Source organism: Malus sylvestris, chromosome 9 (assembly GCF_916048215.2).
Source record: "Malus sylvestris chromosome 9, drMalSylv7.2, whole genome shotgun sequence".
Lineage (NCBI taxonomy): Eukaryota > Viridiplantae > Streptophyta > Magnoliopsida > Rosales > Rosaceae > Malus > Malus sylvestris.
This window is the reverse complement of record NC_062268.1, coordinates 4,986,821-5,002,853: the sequence shown is the minus strand read 5'-3', so window position 1 is coordinate 5,002,853 and position 16,033 is coordinate 4,986,821. Positions and strand designations below refer to the sequence as shown.

General features: G+C 35.8%; 2 protein-coding genes and 1 long non-coding RNA gene across 52 annotated transcripts in view; all 3 read right to left on the bottom strand.

Annotated features, from left to right (window-relative positions):
• Positions 1-16,033, bottom strand: part of LOC126582944 (uncharacterized) — a 102,992-nt gene that overhangs the window by 84,245 nt on the left and 2,714 nt on the right. For 8 of the 49 annotated variants that reach the window (XM_050247211.1, XM_050247219.1, XM_050247217.1 and 5 more), the window contains exon 1: positions 230-470. The exons of 33 other annotated variants lie outside the window; for them this stretch is intronic. In XM_050247211.1, the coding sequence (XP_050103168.1) occupies positions 230-410 (181 nt within the window). In that variant the 5' untranslated portion in view covers positions 411-470. Of the gene's footprint in view, positions 1-229; positions 481-16,033 lie in introns of those variants that run through there. 8 more of the 49 variants (XM_050247225.1, XM_050247229.1, XM_050247230.1 and 5 more) reach the window with 3 other exon arrangements.
• Positions 8,125-9,273, bottom strand: LOC126582956 (uncharacterized). 2 transcript variants are annotated; one of them, XM_050247242.1, is made up of 3 exons: positions 8,826-9,273; positions 8,617-8,742; positions 8,125-8,409 (listed from the first exon to the last, which is right to left on the bottom strand). In XM_050247242.1, exons 1-3 carry the CDS (start codon positions 8,970-8,972, stop codon positions 8,371-8,373), a joined length of 312 nt encoding a protein of 103 aa, XP_050103199.1. In that variant the 5' UTR covers positions 8,973-9,273; the 3' UTR covers positions 8,125-8,370. The 2 variants fall into 2 exon arrangements, 1 of the variants encoding a protein (XP_050103199.1); XR_007609638.1 differs by lacking the exon at positions 8,125-8,409 and adding an exon at positions 8,533-8,547 and having other exon boundaries at positions 8,826-9,272.
• Positions 15,559-15,847, bottom strand: LOC126582959 (uncharacterized). The gene is made up of 3 exons (XR_007609640.1): positions 15,795-15,847; positions 15,629-15,639; positions 15,559-15,595 (listed from the first exon to the last, which is right to left on the bottom strand). It is a non-coding gene; the product is annotated as an uncharacterized LOC126582959 (long non-coding RNA).

The following is a 16,033-nucleotide window of genomic DNA, read 5'->3' as shown; positions in this document are numbered from 1 at the left end:
AATACATGTATAAAGGTTTTCAGTAATTTAGATTTTACATTTTCTCCATTTGTACACTTTTGTTTATTTCCTTCTTTTAATTTTTCTCTGATTTATTCAAATTTAACGATTAAAATATAAACATGAGTGTGTACAGAAGAAGAGAAGGGGTGTATGGAAATTATTGAACCGGCTACAATAGAAAAATAAAACTGATGAAGAACTTGTTGAAAATTTGAGATGAATTTACCTGAAATGAAATGGCTGGTATTTGAGAAATCCTCTTGGAAACATGTGTCACAGTAGACAGTGCCCACAACTACTGCAGAAGGCTGGATCTCCTCATAACTAGCCTCTGAAGGAGTATGAAATGTAAGAGTAGTGACCAGAAAGATAACTGTAAGAAACCAAGACATTGTTTTACAACCCATCTATTTCCCCTCTAAGAAGCTCTGATATTATTGACTCTAAGAATGTGTTTATACAGGTTGCCTTTTATATCAATTGCTGAGGCCTAATATAAATATTCTCTGTAGGATTATACAATTTTTTAGATATAAAAAGGACACTGGTTGGCTATTTTACACGTACACAACAAAATGAGCTCAACAAATTAATTGTGATTGATAGACAAATTGGAATGACTATTTTAGAATATTATAACTTGGGGTCCATGATGCAAAAAAGACCAAGGGTCTCGAAAAGATAAAGGGTAGTAATCTGAGAATCATTCATCCAGAGGGGACGGAATCACTCACGTCTCTACGGGAATAAAACTTGGGAATCACTCGACTAGGGGCAACGAATTCACTCACGTCGTTCATCGTGTATTCATCCGACACAACCAAGTCTCACACTTGATTTTAAGGAGGAAAAAACTCACTCTCTTCTTAGATTAACTTTAATTCACTAATTTCACTACTTTAAGGATACATATGGAGCCCTTTAAATAGGGAAATTACAAAGCATTGGTATACTAAATATTTAAGAGTAGGATAGTTATTAGGCAATTCAATTAAAAGGGAAGGTCACAAAGGTTTTGGGAGATGAGAAGCCACGAAAACCTTAAATATATTTGTTCTCCATGCACTGCATCATTTTCCTCTTAAAAACTCGTCCTCGAGTTTCCTTTAATTTTGTTTTCCTTGATCTTTTGGATACCTTTCAATTTTTTTCCACAACAGCCACAATAGCAAAAGCAAATCCAGAGCAGTCAAGTTGTTCTGTCACACAAAATATTCCCTTGAACTCCACTGCCATGTTATTCCAAAGCAAGTACACCTTAGTTCCTCCTTATGAAGCTACATGTAAAATGTTTCCGCCATTGTACTCATATTATGTGGATAACCCCAATAGCCTTCATCTCCTAGCAGCATATAAACTCCTTGATGAGCCACATCAACGGTATACTCATCGTCATATTTGTCATAAATTGGTGGAGATTTCCAATCGACAAAACTAATCTCTTCAACGATGTGATCTTGAAATGGATTGATAATCATAACCATGATCTTTAACTGCAGCAAAAAACATGCTCTGATGCCACTTGACGTAGAAAAGACCAAGGGTCTCGAAAAGACAAGGGGTAGTAACCTGGGAATCACTCAACCAACGGCAACGGATTCGCTTGACATCTCTATGGGTATAGAACCTAGGAATCACTCGACTAGGGGCAACAGAATCACTCACGTTGCTAATCGTGGATTCACTCAATACGACCAAGTCTCACACTTGATTTTAAGGAAGAAGAAAACTCACTCTCTTCTTGGATTAGTTTTAATTCACTAATTGACTACCTTAAAGATACATTTGGAGCCCTTTAAATAGGGAGATTTCAAAGCATTGGTAGAGTAAATATTTAATAATAGGATAGTTACTAGGCAACTCATAAAAGAGAAAGTGACAAAAGTTTTGGGAGATGAGAAGTCACGAAAGCCTTAAATGTATTTGTTCTCCATGCATTGCATCATTTTCTTCTTCTCGACATGACTAAGTCTCACACTTGATTTTAAGGAAGGAGAAAACTCTTTCTCTTCTTGGATTAATTTTAATTCACTAATTGACTACCTTAAAGATACATTTGGAGCCCTTTAAATAGGAAAATTACAAAGCATTGGTATACAAAATATTTAATAGTAGGACAGTTACTAGGCAATTCAATCAAAAGATAAGGTCACAAAGGTTTTGAGAGATGACAAGTCACTAAAGCCTTAAATATATTTGTTCCCCATGCACTGCATCATTCTACTCTTCTCGAAAAAACTCGTCCTCGAGTTTGTATCTTTTTAATCTTAATTTGAATTTAGGTTTTCGACCTTCCCAACGATATGCCATCGGTTGTAATGTCCCCAAAACGTGATCTTTAAAAATGTGCTGGAGAATTAAAAAGCAAATTTGAACAGTTCCTTCATCACTTGGCCGTGACCACAAATTTACATGCCCGTAGCTTATTGATGAACTTAACATTGGACTATCAATCTTCTCATCTTGAAAAAATCCAAATCCTTCATATTCTGAACTTTCCAAGCTGCAAATATCTATCAAAGCATGTTCTTCAACATTCACTTCAACGTTAGCACCTGTTTGGATAGGAATCATCAAAACACCATCCTCCGAATACTCATCATATAGTGGAGGCAAATTCCAATCAATTCTTTGTGAATAAAACAGATCTTCCTCCATAAATATCATACTAGAGTGGTTTTCATATACCTGATTATTATTCATTGGAACAAGATGCTGGTATATCTCTTCGTTGAAAAAGAAACCGCGCCTTGCAAATTTTGCACAAAACGTACACCTTTCACTATTTGCTAGCAAATTGCTGCAAAAAAATTTGATTGAGGCACGATCTGTTCTGTTGGAAAGTGGACTCGCAGACCTTTCCAATTATAGGTAACCTTTTAGGTGACTGAACTGAAATTTGAAGAAGTGTAGAATCAACAACATGATTTTTTTTCCTTTTAACTCCACAACAGAAAACCTGCTCTAATGCTAGGGACGGCAACGATTCAGTTTGGGGACGGAAATCCTATATCTATCCCATAAACATGATAATTAACCATATCCATAATCGCAAAATAACCATCGGGGATTATCCATAACCATACCCACCGGGTAACGAATTTCCTATCGGTTAACGGTTATATCCATCTTCGTCAAAAACAAAAAAATTATATTCATCCAATTGGCGCACAATGGTTTAGTGAATACTAATTTTTTCATTAAATAGCCACGTCTAATAATAAATAAATAAAACATAACAATAAATGAATTTTGTAATACATTATGCGGCGAATAATACTATACTAAATACATTATGTGGCGAATAAGGAATATGGTAATGATGGTATAGTTTCACTCAAATACAATATATATATATATATATATATATATATATATATATATATATTACATAAACTATAATACATAAACCAAATAATATTATATATTATTCGGTTCGGATTCGGGGACGCATATGGATTGGGGACCCTTATAATCATATCCAAAACCATAACCGATTAAAGTTCACGTTTTTCCCCATATCCATAATATACCCAAATCCTCTCCATTTAGGCGGTTATCCACAGTTATCGGGTTTAACGGTTTGAATTGTCATCTCTATTTGATGCCACTTGATGCAGAAAAGACCGAGGGTCTCGAAAAGACAAGGGGTTGTAACCTGGGAATCGCTCAACCAAGGGGGACGAAATCACTCACGTCTCCACGGGGATAGAACCTGGGAAGCACTCAACCAGGGGCAATGGATTTACTCACGTTGCTAATCATGGATTCACTCGACACGACCAAGTCTCACACTTGATTTTAATGAGGAGAAAACCCACTCTCTTCTTAGATTAACTTTAATTCATTAATTTCACTACTTTAAGGATACATATGGAGCCCTTTATATAGGGAAATTACAAACATTGGTATACTAAATATTTAAGAGTAGGATAGTTACTAGGCAATTCAATTAAAAGAGAAGGTCACAAAGGTTTTAAGAGATGAGAAGTCACTAAAACCTTAAATATATTTTTCCCCATGCATTGCATCAGTCCATGAAGCTTCGTTTTTACACTAATGGAAAAACCAGTCAACTGCAAACCAGAAGAAGTGAACGTAGATAAGTTTCATTCCCTACCACCAAACCAAACAAGAAAAAAAAGGTATGGGATGGTGGGCAAGTAGATTGAGGTTGTTTCTTTGTTGCTGTAGAAGTCCCAAAGAGAATAATTGGGTCCCTGTTAGGTGTAAAACTTGAAAATAAAGATTTGAAATCTTGTTTTTTAATTAATTGCATTATGACACTTGATGTACCAAGTTCGACACATTTGATGTACCACTCTACACACGAGATATGTAGAGTGGCTACAAATTTCATGAGTCTGAAGCTGTATACTATCAGCAACAATAGGTTGTTGCATGTATTTATTCGTTTTCTCTTCACACAGAAACAAATGATGCATAGGAGCCTACTTTATTGGCTATGACATTCATGAGAGATTCTGCCATGTAACCGAGGATATCTATCACGTACACATAAATGATGAACTCCAACTGTACTGACTAAAAACATATAAATATATACAACCGGGAATATCTTAATTATAACTCTTAAACTTGATAAAAGTTGTACATACAAAAAGATTTATTTGCGGTTGTCTCGCATAACATAAATACGTGTGAAAACTAAAACTTACAATAAAAAATGGCTACTTTCTATGTTGTCAAAATATGGTATGAGAAATGCTAAGAAGACTCTCTTAAAATGGAACTTTTATAGACTATCTGTCACCTTACAGTTTACAGTCAATTATGGTACTAACATTATATATATTGTGCCAAAAACATGAAGTGACAAACAGAAAGTTCATAGAGAGTCTCCTTAGCATTTCTCATATGGTAGTTGCAAGGAATAAATAAAGATCTTATCAAGACATAATAGTGTGACATTAATAAGGGGTTTTATTTGTATGCATTACATCCAAATCTCGTTGATATTAGGAACACGGTTTGATACACCATATGATATAAATAGTTGGAAATTTTTTTTTTTAACAAGTTTCTAACCAATTGTATTATTACACTTGATGTACCAAATAGTGTTCCCGACACACTAAAAATCTGTCTTTTCCTACCCGCAATCTATTTGTTTTGTTCTTAATTCAATTTCCTGCTTTGTGAGGAAACCTAGGTTTATCTACGACAACCACAACCCTCTCTGTCCGCACTGCAATCTTGTGATGAAATGTTTTCCTTTTATGGTAAAAATGAGGGACCGGCTTCTCTGCCCTTCCATTTTTCATACATTCTCATCTCCTCTTATTTTGTGCTGTCACGGTTAAGTCATGTCAACATTTTATATTAATTGTTTAATAGAGATAATAATATAAAAATAATAATAATATAAAATGTTGACGTGATTTAACCGTAAACGCACAAATAGGAAATGATAGAAGTGTATGAAAAATGAGAAGGCAGAGAAGTCAGGTTGGAAAATGAGTAGCTATCTTATCTACTTACAGATTAATCGGTATACGATAATTCATAACAATTATTGAAACAAGGATGGGATGGTTTTGTCCAACTCCCTGTCATTCGCAAAAGACATGTCATGTCTTCTCATCACGGGTGAGTTTAGGGCGGAGTGAGGAAATTGTGTCAAACCTGTCATATGGCATTTTCTCATTGAACATGAGTGAATTTAAAATATATTGAGATTGTAGGGAGGTAGCCGCCTACCGAGAATAAGAAAAGATAACTGTTATTAACATTTTAAAATAATTATCATGACCCCTCGTAGATAACTTCCAGACCGACATGCATAAAACACTGTTTGCAAGTGCCGATAACAATTCTGAAAAATATTAGACACATAATTCATGAGGAGAATTTTAGGGTTTTGGGTGATTTTCGGTGCGCCTAAGCATCAATGTAGTAGATGAAAGTATAAAATTTTGTTTCTCTATATCTCACCCGTTCATCAATGCAATGGGATATTGTAAATTTTCACGGAATTTCTAATCACTTTAAATGTAATAGTGTAAAGCAACACTTTTCATCCGTACAATAAACATGAGATGTTTTTTCATCACATGGAGTTGTCAATTTCCAGAACAAGAAGACAATTGGACTGAAGTGGTATTAAGCCAAGCAGAAGCCTTTCCTTTCATTCAATAAGGTACCGTTTGGTATAAAGACGGGACAAAACGAGATAGAACGGGACGGAACAAAATGGAACGGAACGGAGGTTCCATGCTACATTTGGTGTACGCTCAGGCCGAAATGGAACGAAAGATTAAATGACAATCGTACCCATCCACTCCGACTAGTTCGACCTTACCTGAGCCACCTACTACGAGTTCAACGTCATCCCTCACATCTTTAGGCTAATCCTCGCCGTCCCATCCCTCGAGCGACTGTGTCAGCCACGTCCTTTCATTGGCTTTCCTCGGTGCCCTTATGTTCTTCCTCAAGAACCTTTTATCTGATATGAGTTTTCTTCGTTTTGCTATTTTCTTCTTTGAATATAGAAATCAAATGCAGAGAAAATTGCTTTTTGTTGGGTTTTTGTCACTTAGTTTCCCCGAAAATTTGAAGTGCGATAAAAAAGCTTGATTTCCCGGAAAAACAAGAGAACTCAGTTTTTGAGTTGATCTGTTGAGGTAAATTTTGATTTTTAATGAATATTTTATGCTACTTGTGCATAAATGGAGAGATCTCTAGAATTTTGATTAATTTTATTTAGTTTTCGAAGTGAAATTAATGAAAAAGATGAGGGGTATTGTCGTCCAAAAAGTTATAATTTTGTGTTCCATGGGCTAGAACGAGTCGTTCCAGGGGGGAGGGTGGCATACAAAATTGACTAAAATCCATTCCACGGGATAGCGTGTCCCAGGAAAATTGGCGCACCAAACGTGGGACGAGTGCATCTCCTATCCCATTGTGTTCTGTCCCATCCCACGTACCAAACGAAACAAGGGACCAAGTTATAAGGACGGTGTTCTCTCTCCTCCCTTCCTTCCTCCCAAATTTTTTTTCTAAACACAGAAATTTTTTTTTGAATACAGAAAATTTCCTCTCTTTGGCTTTCTCAAGAACCCTTTATCTGATCTGGGTTTTCTTCGTTTTGCTATTTTCTTCTTTGAATATAGAAATCAAACGCAGAGAAAATTGCTTTTTGTTGGGTTTTTGTCACTTAGTTTCCCCAAAAATTTGAAGTGCGATCAAAGAAGCTTGATTTCCCGGAAAAACAAGAGAACTCAATTTTTTATTTTTAATGAATATTTTATGCTAATTGTGCAGAAATGGAGAGATCTCTAGAATTTTGATTAATTTTATTTAATTTTCAAAGTGAAATTAATGAAAAAGATTAGGGGTATTGTCGTCCAAAAAGTTATAATTTTGTGTTTCATGGGCTGGAACATGTCGTTCCACGGGGGAGGGTGGCACAAAAAATTGACTAAAACCCGTTCCACGGGATAGCGCGTCCGAGGCAAATTGGCACACCAAACGTGGGAGAGTGCGTCTTCTATCCCACTGTGTTCCGTCCCATCCCACGTACCAAACGATACAAAGGACCAAGTTATAAGGACGGTGTTCTCTCTCCTCCCTTCCTTCCTCCCAGATTTTTTTTCTTCTCTCATCTTTACGTTGATGTTGATGGTTGTAAGCTCTCCTATCTTTTTTTTTCTCTTCCCACCTGTTTAAACGCTCAAGATTTTATCTTTGTAAAGAAAGAGAAGAAAAAGGTAGAGAGAAAAGAAAAAAATCGAGGAGAGGAAGAAAGGGAGGGGAGAGAATACCGTCCTTATAACTTAGGGACCAAGATTGTCCCACCTCATACTTTCCATCCCGTGCTACTTTTTCAGCCATTGATTTTATGACAAGTTTATTTAATGCTCCAGATTCTGCCATCTCACCAACAGCTTCAAAGTATCTTTAAAGCCCAATTTTCTAGGCTTTTTCTGCTGCCTTTCCTGCCCCCTCCTATATGCTTTTAAGATGCTTTTGTTTCTGATAATCATTTTACATTGCTTTGTTTTATATCATGTTTTGATGCTAAGACAAAAGTAGAGTGCCTTGGTTGGAAAATGAGATTTCATGCCAATACATGCTTCCATTACAAGCAGAACTTTTCTGCATATTCAAAATTAATAAGCACAAAATCAATAGATTCAAAATTACACACACAAACTTTGTTTTGCAGAAACCAACAGGATTCAAAACTATCTAACTCAATAACTTTGCCTACAACCTCTTGTACTTTACAATAGAAGCAAAATTTTCAATTAAGCCTTTGGTAATGCAGACTCAAGAATGGGCTTTCTGCAATCTCTATGTATGGCATAGCAGCTTCGGCAATAACAATAAGTTGGCTTCCTCTCTTCATCTCCAGTGGTCACCGCTTACATTCAAATTCAAAGCCTACAATAATTTTTTAAGGATACAAATAAAATTATACCATGAACATAACAAAAGCAATAAAAATATATGAAATATATCTGAAAGCTTGACTTGACCACACGTGGTAGAACGAGTGGGATTTGTTACTATACTGAGGTTCTTCATATGTCATCCATGGCATGGAATTAAGCATTTCATGTCCCTCTGACTATGAAAATTGCCACTCACCGAATTCAAAGTATGCACCACTGGAAAAGGTCCCCTTGGTTCAGCCATCACGGGAGCACAAAAGAAAGGTGGAGGAGAAGCAATATAACATCCCGCTCCAACGGTCTCCTTTGGCATACAAGTTTCCTTTAGAATGTCATAATATAGAAAAGTAAACCATATGACTTAGTTTACTGCTATTATAATTTTTAGAAAATTAATAACTTTACCTTCGATAAATGGGAGTTAGATGAAGGCTTCCTTTTGGCTATAGCTTTTCCCAAACAACTCTTAAGTCGTCTTCTTCCCCGACAAATCTCTCTCTTCTTTAATCCTTTTGCTTGGACAACAGTGGCATTATTCATGGGGAACATCATTAATCCATTATAGCTGGAACTTCCCCGTATTGTTCTTGAAAATCCTCAAATATTGCTTTCGTGTTAGTATCACCTGCTTGTTTGACCATCATAGCTGCAACTTTCACTTGTGCATTCTTATAACACAAGTTATATTCAGCTTGGTACTCCTTACACCTCTGATCATCAAGTACTCTCTCAAAATGCATGAAAAATTGTACCACATTATAGTCAGATTGTAAATACTCTTTTAACCTAGCATTGAAGCTCTCACTAATTCCCGTAGTTGTCATTCCTGCAAACTGCCATCTTTACTTATGCTTTAGCCCATTTTTTTCTCAACTTCTTTATTCTGTGCTTTCCCCTGCACATTATGTTTCACAAGTATATGTGCACATTCTCGATGATGATTCAAGCCAGCAAACACGATAAACGGACGGCCTACTCAATTAGTTTTATAGGTAGTGTCAAATGAAACAACATCTCCAAAATGACCATAGTCACTTACCATTTTAGCATCCGCCTAGAATATATTGGTTATTTGCTCTTCATTATCCAATTGTACTGCATAAAAAATGAAGGATTTTCAACTGTCTTACTTTGAAAATATCTCAACAAGCTTCCTGCTTCACCATACACCATTTTTCTTTGCCTTTTAGACAGGAGATAGTTCTTCTAATCAACCTTTGTATAACCAAGAGATTCCCTTCCTCCAAGATGCTTAGCCATCAACTCATAAGACGAACGAAGTGGGATACCAGATTCTTCTGCCAAGTCTAACTCAGCAGCCTGAGAGTCTGATATTTTTCGCTAAGATGGTAGCATATGTGCACACTCTGGTTTCTAAAGAGCACGATTGTGCTGTTCCTCAAATTCATGCACAAAAAACCTTCCATTAGATCTATTCAACTTAATAACCATTTCAGCATGACAACTTGTTCGTGTCTCTGCCCTTGGCTTATTTGTCTTGTAATCTTGCTTATCTTGGAGCCGAAAACCCTCCTTACTACAAGCAAATATTCTTGAAGTGACTTCATTAGTTTTCTTATTCTTGTAGTGACACTCTTTTCTAAAACTAAATCCCACTTCTTGTCTGTAGGCATTATATAAATTATAGGCTACTTCTTGTGAATCAAACTCCATACCACACCTCGGTGTACAATTGAATTCGTTCAAGTCATCATTGTTGATAATATTTGCTTCTTCAGAATCAATCATTCTCAATCGTATCTGCAATATAGAAAAAGGTATGGTAGAGAAAAGAATCAACATTTCAAACTTTGTTTCTTTACGAAGGTTGTGGGCTTTAATCAACTAGTATACTTCAAAATTGTTCTCAATTACTCTAGAAGAACAAATAATGGGACACATTCAATCTGAAAAAGAAGACCCCAACATGTCATAAAAAAGAAAATACAAATCCAATAGCAAAAAGGCGCAAAAACAAGTAAAGAAAATTACATAAACAGACCTGGGAAGACCCAATGAAGATGCAACATTGTAAAATGGCATAAGGATAGAGTTGCAAAAGGTAAGAAGATCAAACTTATTGCGATTTTGACTCAGAAATCGAATTGGCGGGAGGTGAAGTTTAGGAAAGGTGGAAGATGCGCTATACAAATGGTGGGAAATGTATGTTAGAAAGTTAATAACTTAAAAAATAAAATTTCTCACCATGTATATAAAAACACATGGTATATCACATGTGTTCTGGTCATAATGAAAATTTTCTCACTGGAAAGACAACAAAAAGAAGTTAGGAAATTGGGCTTTAAAGATGCTTTGGAGCTGTTAGTGAGGTGGCAAAATCTGGAGCATTAAACTAACTTAACATGAAATCAATGGCTGAAAAGTAGGAGGGGAGGGAAAGGGATAGAAAGTAGGAGGGGAGACAATCTTGAACCCCAAGTTATAAAGATGATATTATCTCTCCTCCCTCTTTCTCTCCCCTCCCTTCCCTGATTTTTTTCTTCTCTCTCTCAACTTTTTTCTTCTCTCTTTACAAAGATAAAATCATGAGCGTTTAAAAAGAAGGGGAGAAAAAGAAAAAGAAAAAGAGGAGAGATTACAACCATCAACATCAACATATCCCTTGTCTGCTGTCGGTTGGTTATGTAAAGAATTATTATTTTCCTTCTTACAACCATCAACATTAAACTTAAATCAATTTGGATAAAGAGCTTCTCAGTGGACCAAAGATTCAATCATACGACATTTATCAATCTTGTGAGTATTAGGCTTCAACCATTCACGAAGATATGCATAAATAGCAACTGTAGGCCCATCAAACATTGCAAAATCTTGCTAAAAAAGAAATTATTTCGCCAATACCAAATAAACCAACAAGCAACGAAAAAACTAACCTCCACTCTAAACCTCATGATATGAGTGAATTAGTGGTGAGATTAAAATGAAGACAATCATGATAATCAATTTAGTTAATTATACATCTTCAACCTCATCCAAACTTCTCTTGCCTTATGACAATCTTTAACAACATGAGGTGTTGATCTACAACCACATGTACATCTTTAACACTCAGGGTTATCAGTCGTAACCCTTTCAGCCTTTGATCATTAGTTAGGAGCTTATCAAGAGTGAGCAGCCATAAGAAACTCTAAACTTTTGAAGGAATGTGAAGATTCCAAATGAGATTTATCACATATTAGGAAAACCACTATAATTAATGGCCAACATATTAACATCACTTGTGTTCCACTCCAGCTACACTTATCCTCGAAAGTATCAAAACCAACTAGAATGCTAAGAATTTGTTGAACAACCTCCTTTGGTAAAACAAGTAGTGTTTACCAATATCCCAACCATTATTGTAACAATAATCAACTACGGTAGCCTTAAGCATATTGTCAGAGAGTGGGCAGCTACCATGATGAAGCAAAATACCATATTTAGCCCATTTGTCAGTCCAAAATTTTACCATATTACCATTTCCAAATTCACCATAGTAGCCATTCATACAAAAAGTTAGTCCGTTCAAAAACACCTTTCCAAGTGCAAGAAGAGCCTAAAGCAGTTTATCATTGAGTAACTGACCCAATGGTCAATGTACTTGCCACTGAAAACTTTTGCTCAGAGCCCATTATCCTCTCCATCAATCTCCAAGAGTTCTTAGCAAGAAGAGATGTTCATAACTCTTATGTTTTTCAAGCCAAACCCACCAAGAGACTTCGGAAGGCAAACTTTGTTACACCCTACCCCCAAATTAAAGTTAATTTCATATATCCCCTAAAAAGTTTATAAAAAATGGGTTTTAGGTCTTAAATGGTGTGCCCAAGTGGCCCACCCTTGATATCTGTCCCCCGTCTCCCGTGCTCCCTTTCCCCTCTCTCTCAGTTCTCTCTTCTCCCTCACTCTCCCTTATCTCTCCCTCTCGACAACTCTCTCAACCTTTTCTCCCCTGAGAAACAACACACACACACACACACACACATAGACATTCACCACTCCGCATCTTCACCATTTGGACTCGTGAGCTCCACGGATCCTGGAGCAAGGAAGAGCACTCAACCCTCATCGTATCGCGTACACCGGGACTGCACCACTGTGCAGTCTCCTCTCCGGCGAATACTTGGCCTAGGTGAGTCCATGAACCTCTTTGGTTGCGTTTTAGGAGAGGGAGAATAGGAGAGAGATTAGGAGGGGAGAGAATCCTCCTTCGTTTTAGCATGTGATATTCACCTTAAAAAAGATTGACCTAATTGTATAAAGGGATACTTTGGATGCGGTCCCTAATCCTCAATATTCTTTGACTAAAATCTTAATAGTATTGAAAGTTTGATCAAAGTCCCTTGATTTTGTACACCTCATTATATTACAATTAATATTTATATTTTTATAGTTTTGACATTAATTGTTTGATATTTTATGAGATTTATAATCCTATAAATTTAAAATCCCTCATTAGAAAACTATTAGAAACTGTTACAATTAAAAAAATTCAAACATTTTGATTGAATAAATGGAAAAAAAAACTATGTAAAAATAAGAAATAATAAATGGCAAAAGAATGTATCCATAGTGTTAAAAAAAATTGGTACATTTCACATGTAACAAAGTGGTACATTAATAAAGAAGAAAGGGTACATTATAAATAAATTAGGGTACAGATAAAAGATTAAAAAATTATGAGTACAAATGAATTTATAAAAAATATAGGCGCTAAAAGAAATTAATACATGGGTACAAAATAAAACTAAAAATAAAATACTACCAATTTAAAAAAAAATGTTGCAAATTAAAAGTTGGTACAAACTAAAAATATAAATATATGATACAAAGTTTAGGCATAAAACATAAATATACCATATGTAATTTTTCTATCATTGATTAAATACACAATGTCACGTGACGGTATACACATAGGTACAAACACAAATAAAACTTTAAAAAAATATGGGCACAAAAAGAAACTAATATATGAGTACAAATTAAAAATGAAAAAAAAATTGGTACAAACTAAAAATAAAAATATATGATAAAAAAATTTAGCCATAAATATAAATATACTAATTGTAACATTTTTAACACTAAAGGAATATATTTAAAAATAAAAATATTTTATTATTCAAACAAAGAATGATGTTATTAATACACAAGGACCTTGATCAAAAATTGAAAATGAATAGGATTTTAATCAATAGAGTAGCAAAAAGAAGGATGTAAACCTAATTTCTCCTTGTATAAATAGTCCTCGTGATGATATAGTATTCGGAAGATAGCCCATGTAGTAAAAAATTTTGGATTTATATTCTTGTGGGGAAGTCCGTTATGATTTAAGCCCAAAAACCAAATTTCTGTTATTTCTTTGTTAATCCCAAAAACAAAACTGTGCATTTCTGCACTCCCTTCATTGTGGCTCAATAGAAATGGACTGTCTACTAAATATCCTATCACCACAAGAGTTTAAATCCGAATATTTTTTTAAGGTCATGAGCTATATTACAAATATTCTATCACCACAAAGACAATATCTAATTAGGCCAAATAGGGGGCTTTTAGTGACCTTAGTTGAACATGAGAATTATTTAATTGACGTGCATGTGATATAATCATATAAGCGTTGCCTAATGATGGTTTTGTGTTTATTGATTTGTTAGCTGTGTTTGTAATCATTTTGCTATGTGTTTTTGCTGTGGGGAAGGAACGTACATACATCCCTACTCCTTTTCAGCCTATGTACAAACATCCTTAGTCCTTTCCAGCCTATGACACATCCCTATGTGGTTTTGTTTGTAAATTTTCATGGAATTTCTAATCACGTTAAATGTATAGTGTAAAGCAGCAATTTTCAACCGTACAATAATACATGAGATGTTTTTTCATCACACGGAGTTGTCAATTTTCAGAACAGGAAGACAATAATTGGACTGAAGTCTGAAGTGGTATTATTCAAAGCAGAAGCCTGCCCTTTCATTCAATAAGGGACCCAGTTATAAGTTTATGAGATACAACATATCCTTGTCTTTCTATACAAAAATTAATTTGGAAAAAAAAATTATCTGGTCTGCCAGGCTACCCCCTGCCTCCTGGCTAAGATCAGGAGCTGTTCCTCCCGGCCGGCTTCCCTACTCCGCCTTTCTCTCCTCAAATCGTAACATAGAAGTGACGATATACTCAGTATATGATTCCATACACGTATTGCCTCTGGCACGGCTGCCGGTTAGTTATGTAAGGAACATTCTTTACTTCTTACAACCATCAACATTAAGTTTAAATCAATTTTGAATGAAGAGCTTACCAGTGGAGCAAAGATTCAGTCTTAAGGCGTTTATCAATTTTGTGAGTATTTAGAGGGCTAACCATTCATGAAAATATGCACAAATAGTGATGGTAGGTTCATCAAATATTGCAAAATCCTGCTCGAAAACAAATGTATTTCGCCAATACCAAATAAACCAACAAGCAACGGAAAATACTAACATCTACTCTAAACCCCCCAATATGAGTGATTTAGTGGTGAAATTAAAATGAAACCAATCATGAAAATTAATGTGGTCTGACTGTTGGTTATACTTTCCAACTTTTGCTAAACTTCTCTTGTCTTAGGAAAATCTTTGACACTCAGGGTTATCTGTAATCGTAATTGGTAATATTGTTTGCAAAGCATATACTGGACAGCGGAGGTGACAGACTGAACAAAAGTGGCCCGACCAGCCAGAGATAATGAATTCACCTTCCAAGCGTAAAGTCGAGCTTGAGTTTCTACCAAGCCTTTGTAGGTGGCCCGACCAGCCAGAGATAATGAATTCACCTTCCAAGCATAAAGTCGAGCTTGAGTTTCTATCCCCAACTGGCCACTCTAACAAGACCGACAAAGTCCCCAACTTTATCAACTGCCCAATTCGTCAGGTGTGGGGTTTTACCACAAAAGACTTTGGTATTAGTTAGAGTAGGGTAATCATATTTATAGTCACCCTTGTTGACTTCCCCCACCGATGTGGGACTACCAACAGGAAGACCAGTTAGATCCCCAGAAAATCTTGTTTGTTGAGTACTCGAATAATATTCACAAGTGCTCCTGATCATAAAATTCAAGGAGCTACTTCACATGATTATGCCAGGCAGCAACATTTAATCCATCGACTCAGACCCAGTCAACAACAGTTGCTGCTGGTTGCTCCCACCTAGGGATGGGCAACAGTGGGTGGGAGTCCCACCATTCATCAAGCTGCAGAAACGTATTGCAGTTCAGACAATTAAAGAGAGGAAAAACAAGATGAAAACAAAAAGAATTTGTATTGCTAACGTAGAAAAATGGACTGTCTATACAACTACTGTACAACTAAAAATTGCAGACCAACTCCGCGTATGATGGTCACTCACCAATCCCCTAACATAGTTGCAATCTTCCAAGCACTTCTGAGCACTCAAAATTGCGGCCTTAAGTTTGGGCAACCGTTTCTCCATGACAATTTTCTGTTGCTAAGCGCATGTTAATCTAAAACATAGTCAGGGATATTCCTAAAATGCTTATTAATAAACATCACATATTTGAATGGTTTAATATGTAGAATTAATTTAACATAATAGTTTCTGGCACATTCCCTTATCTCACAATGCTC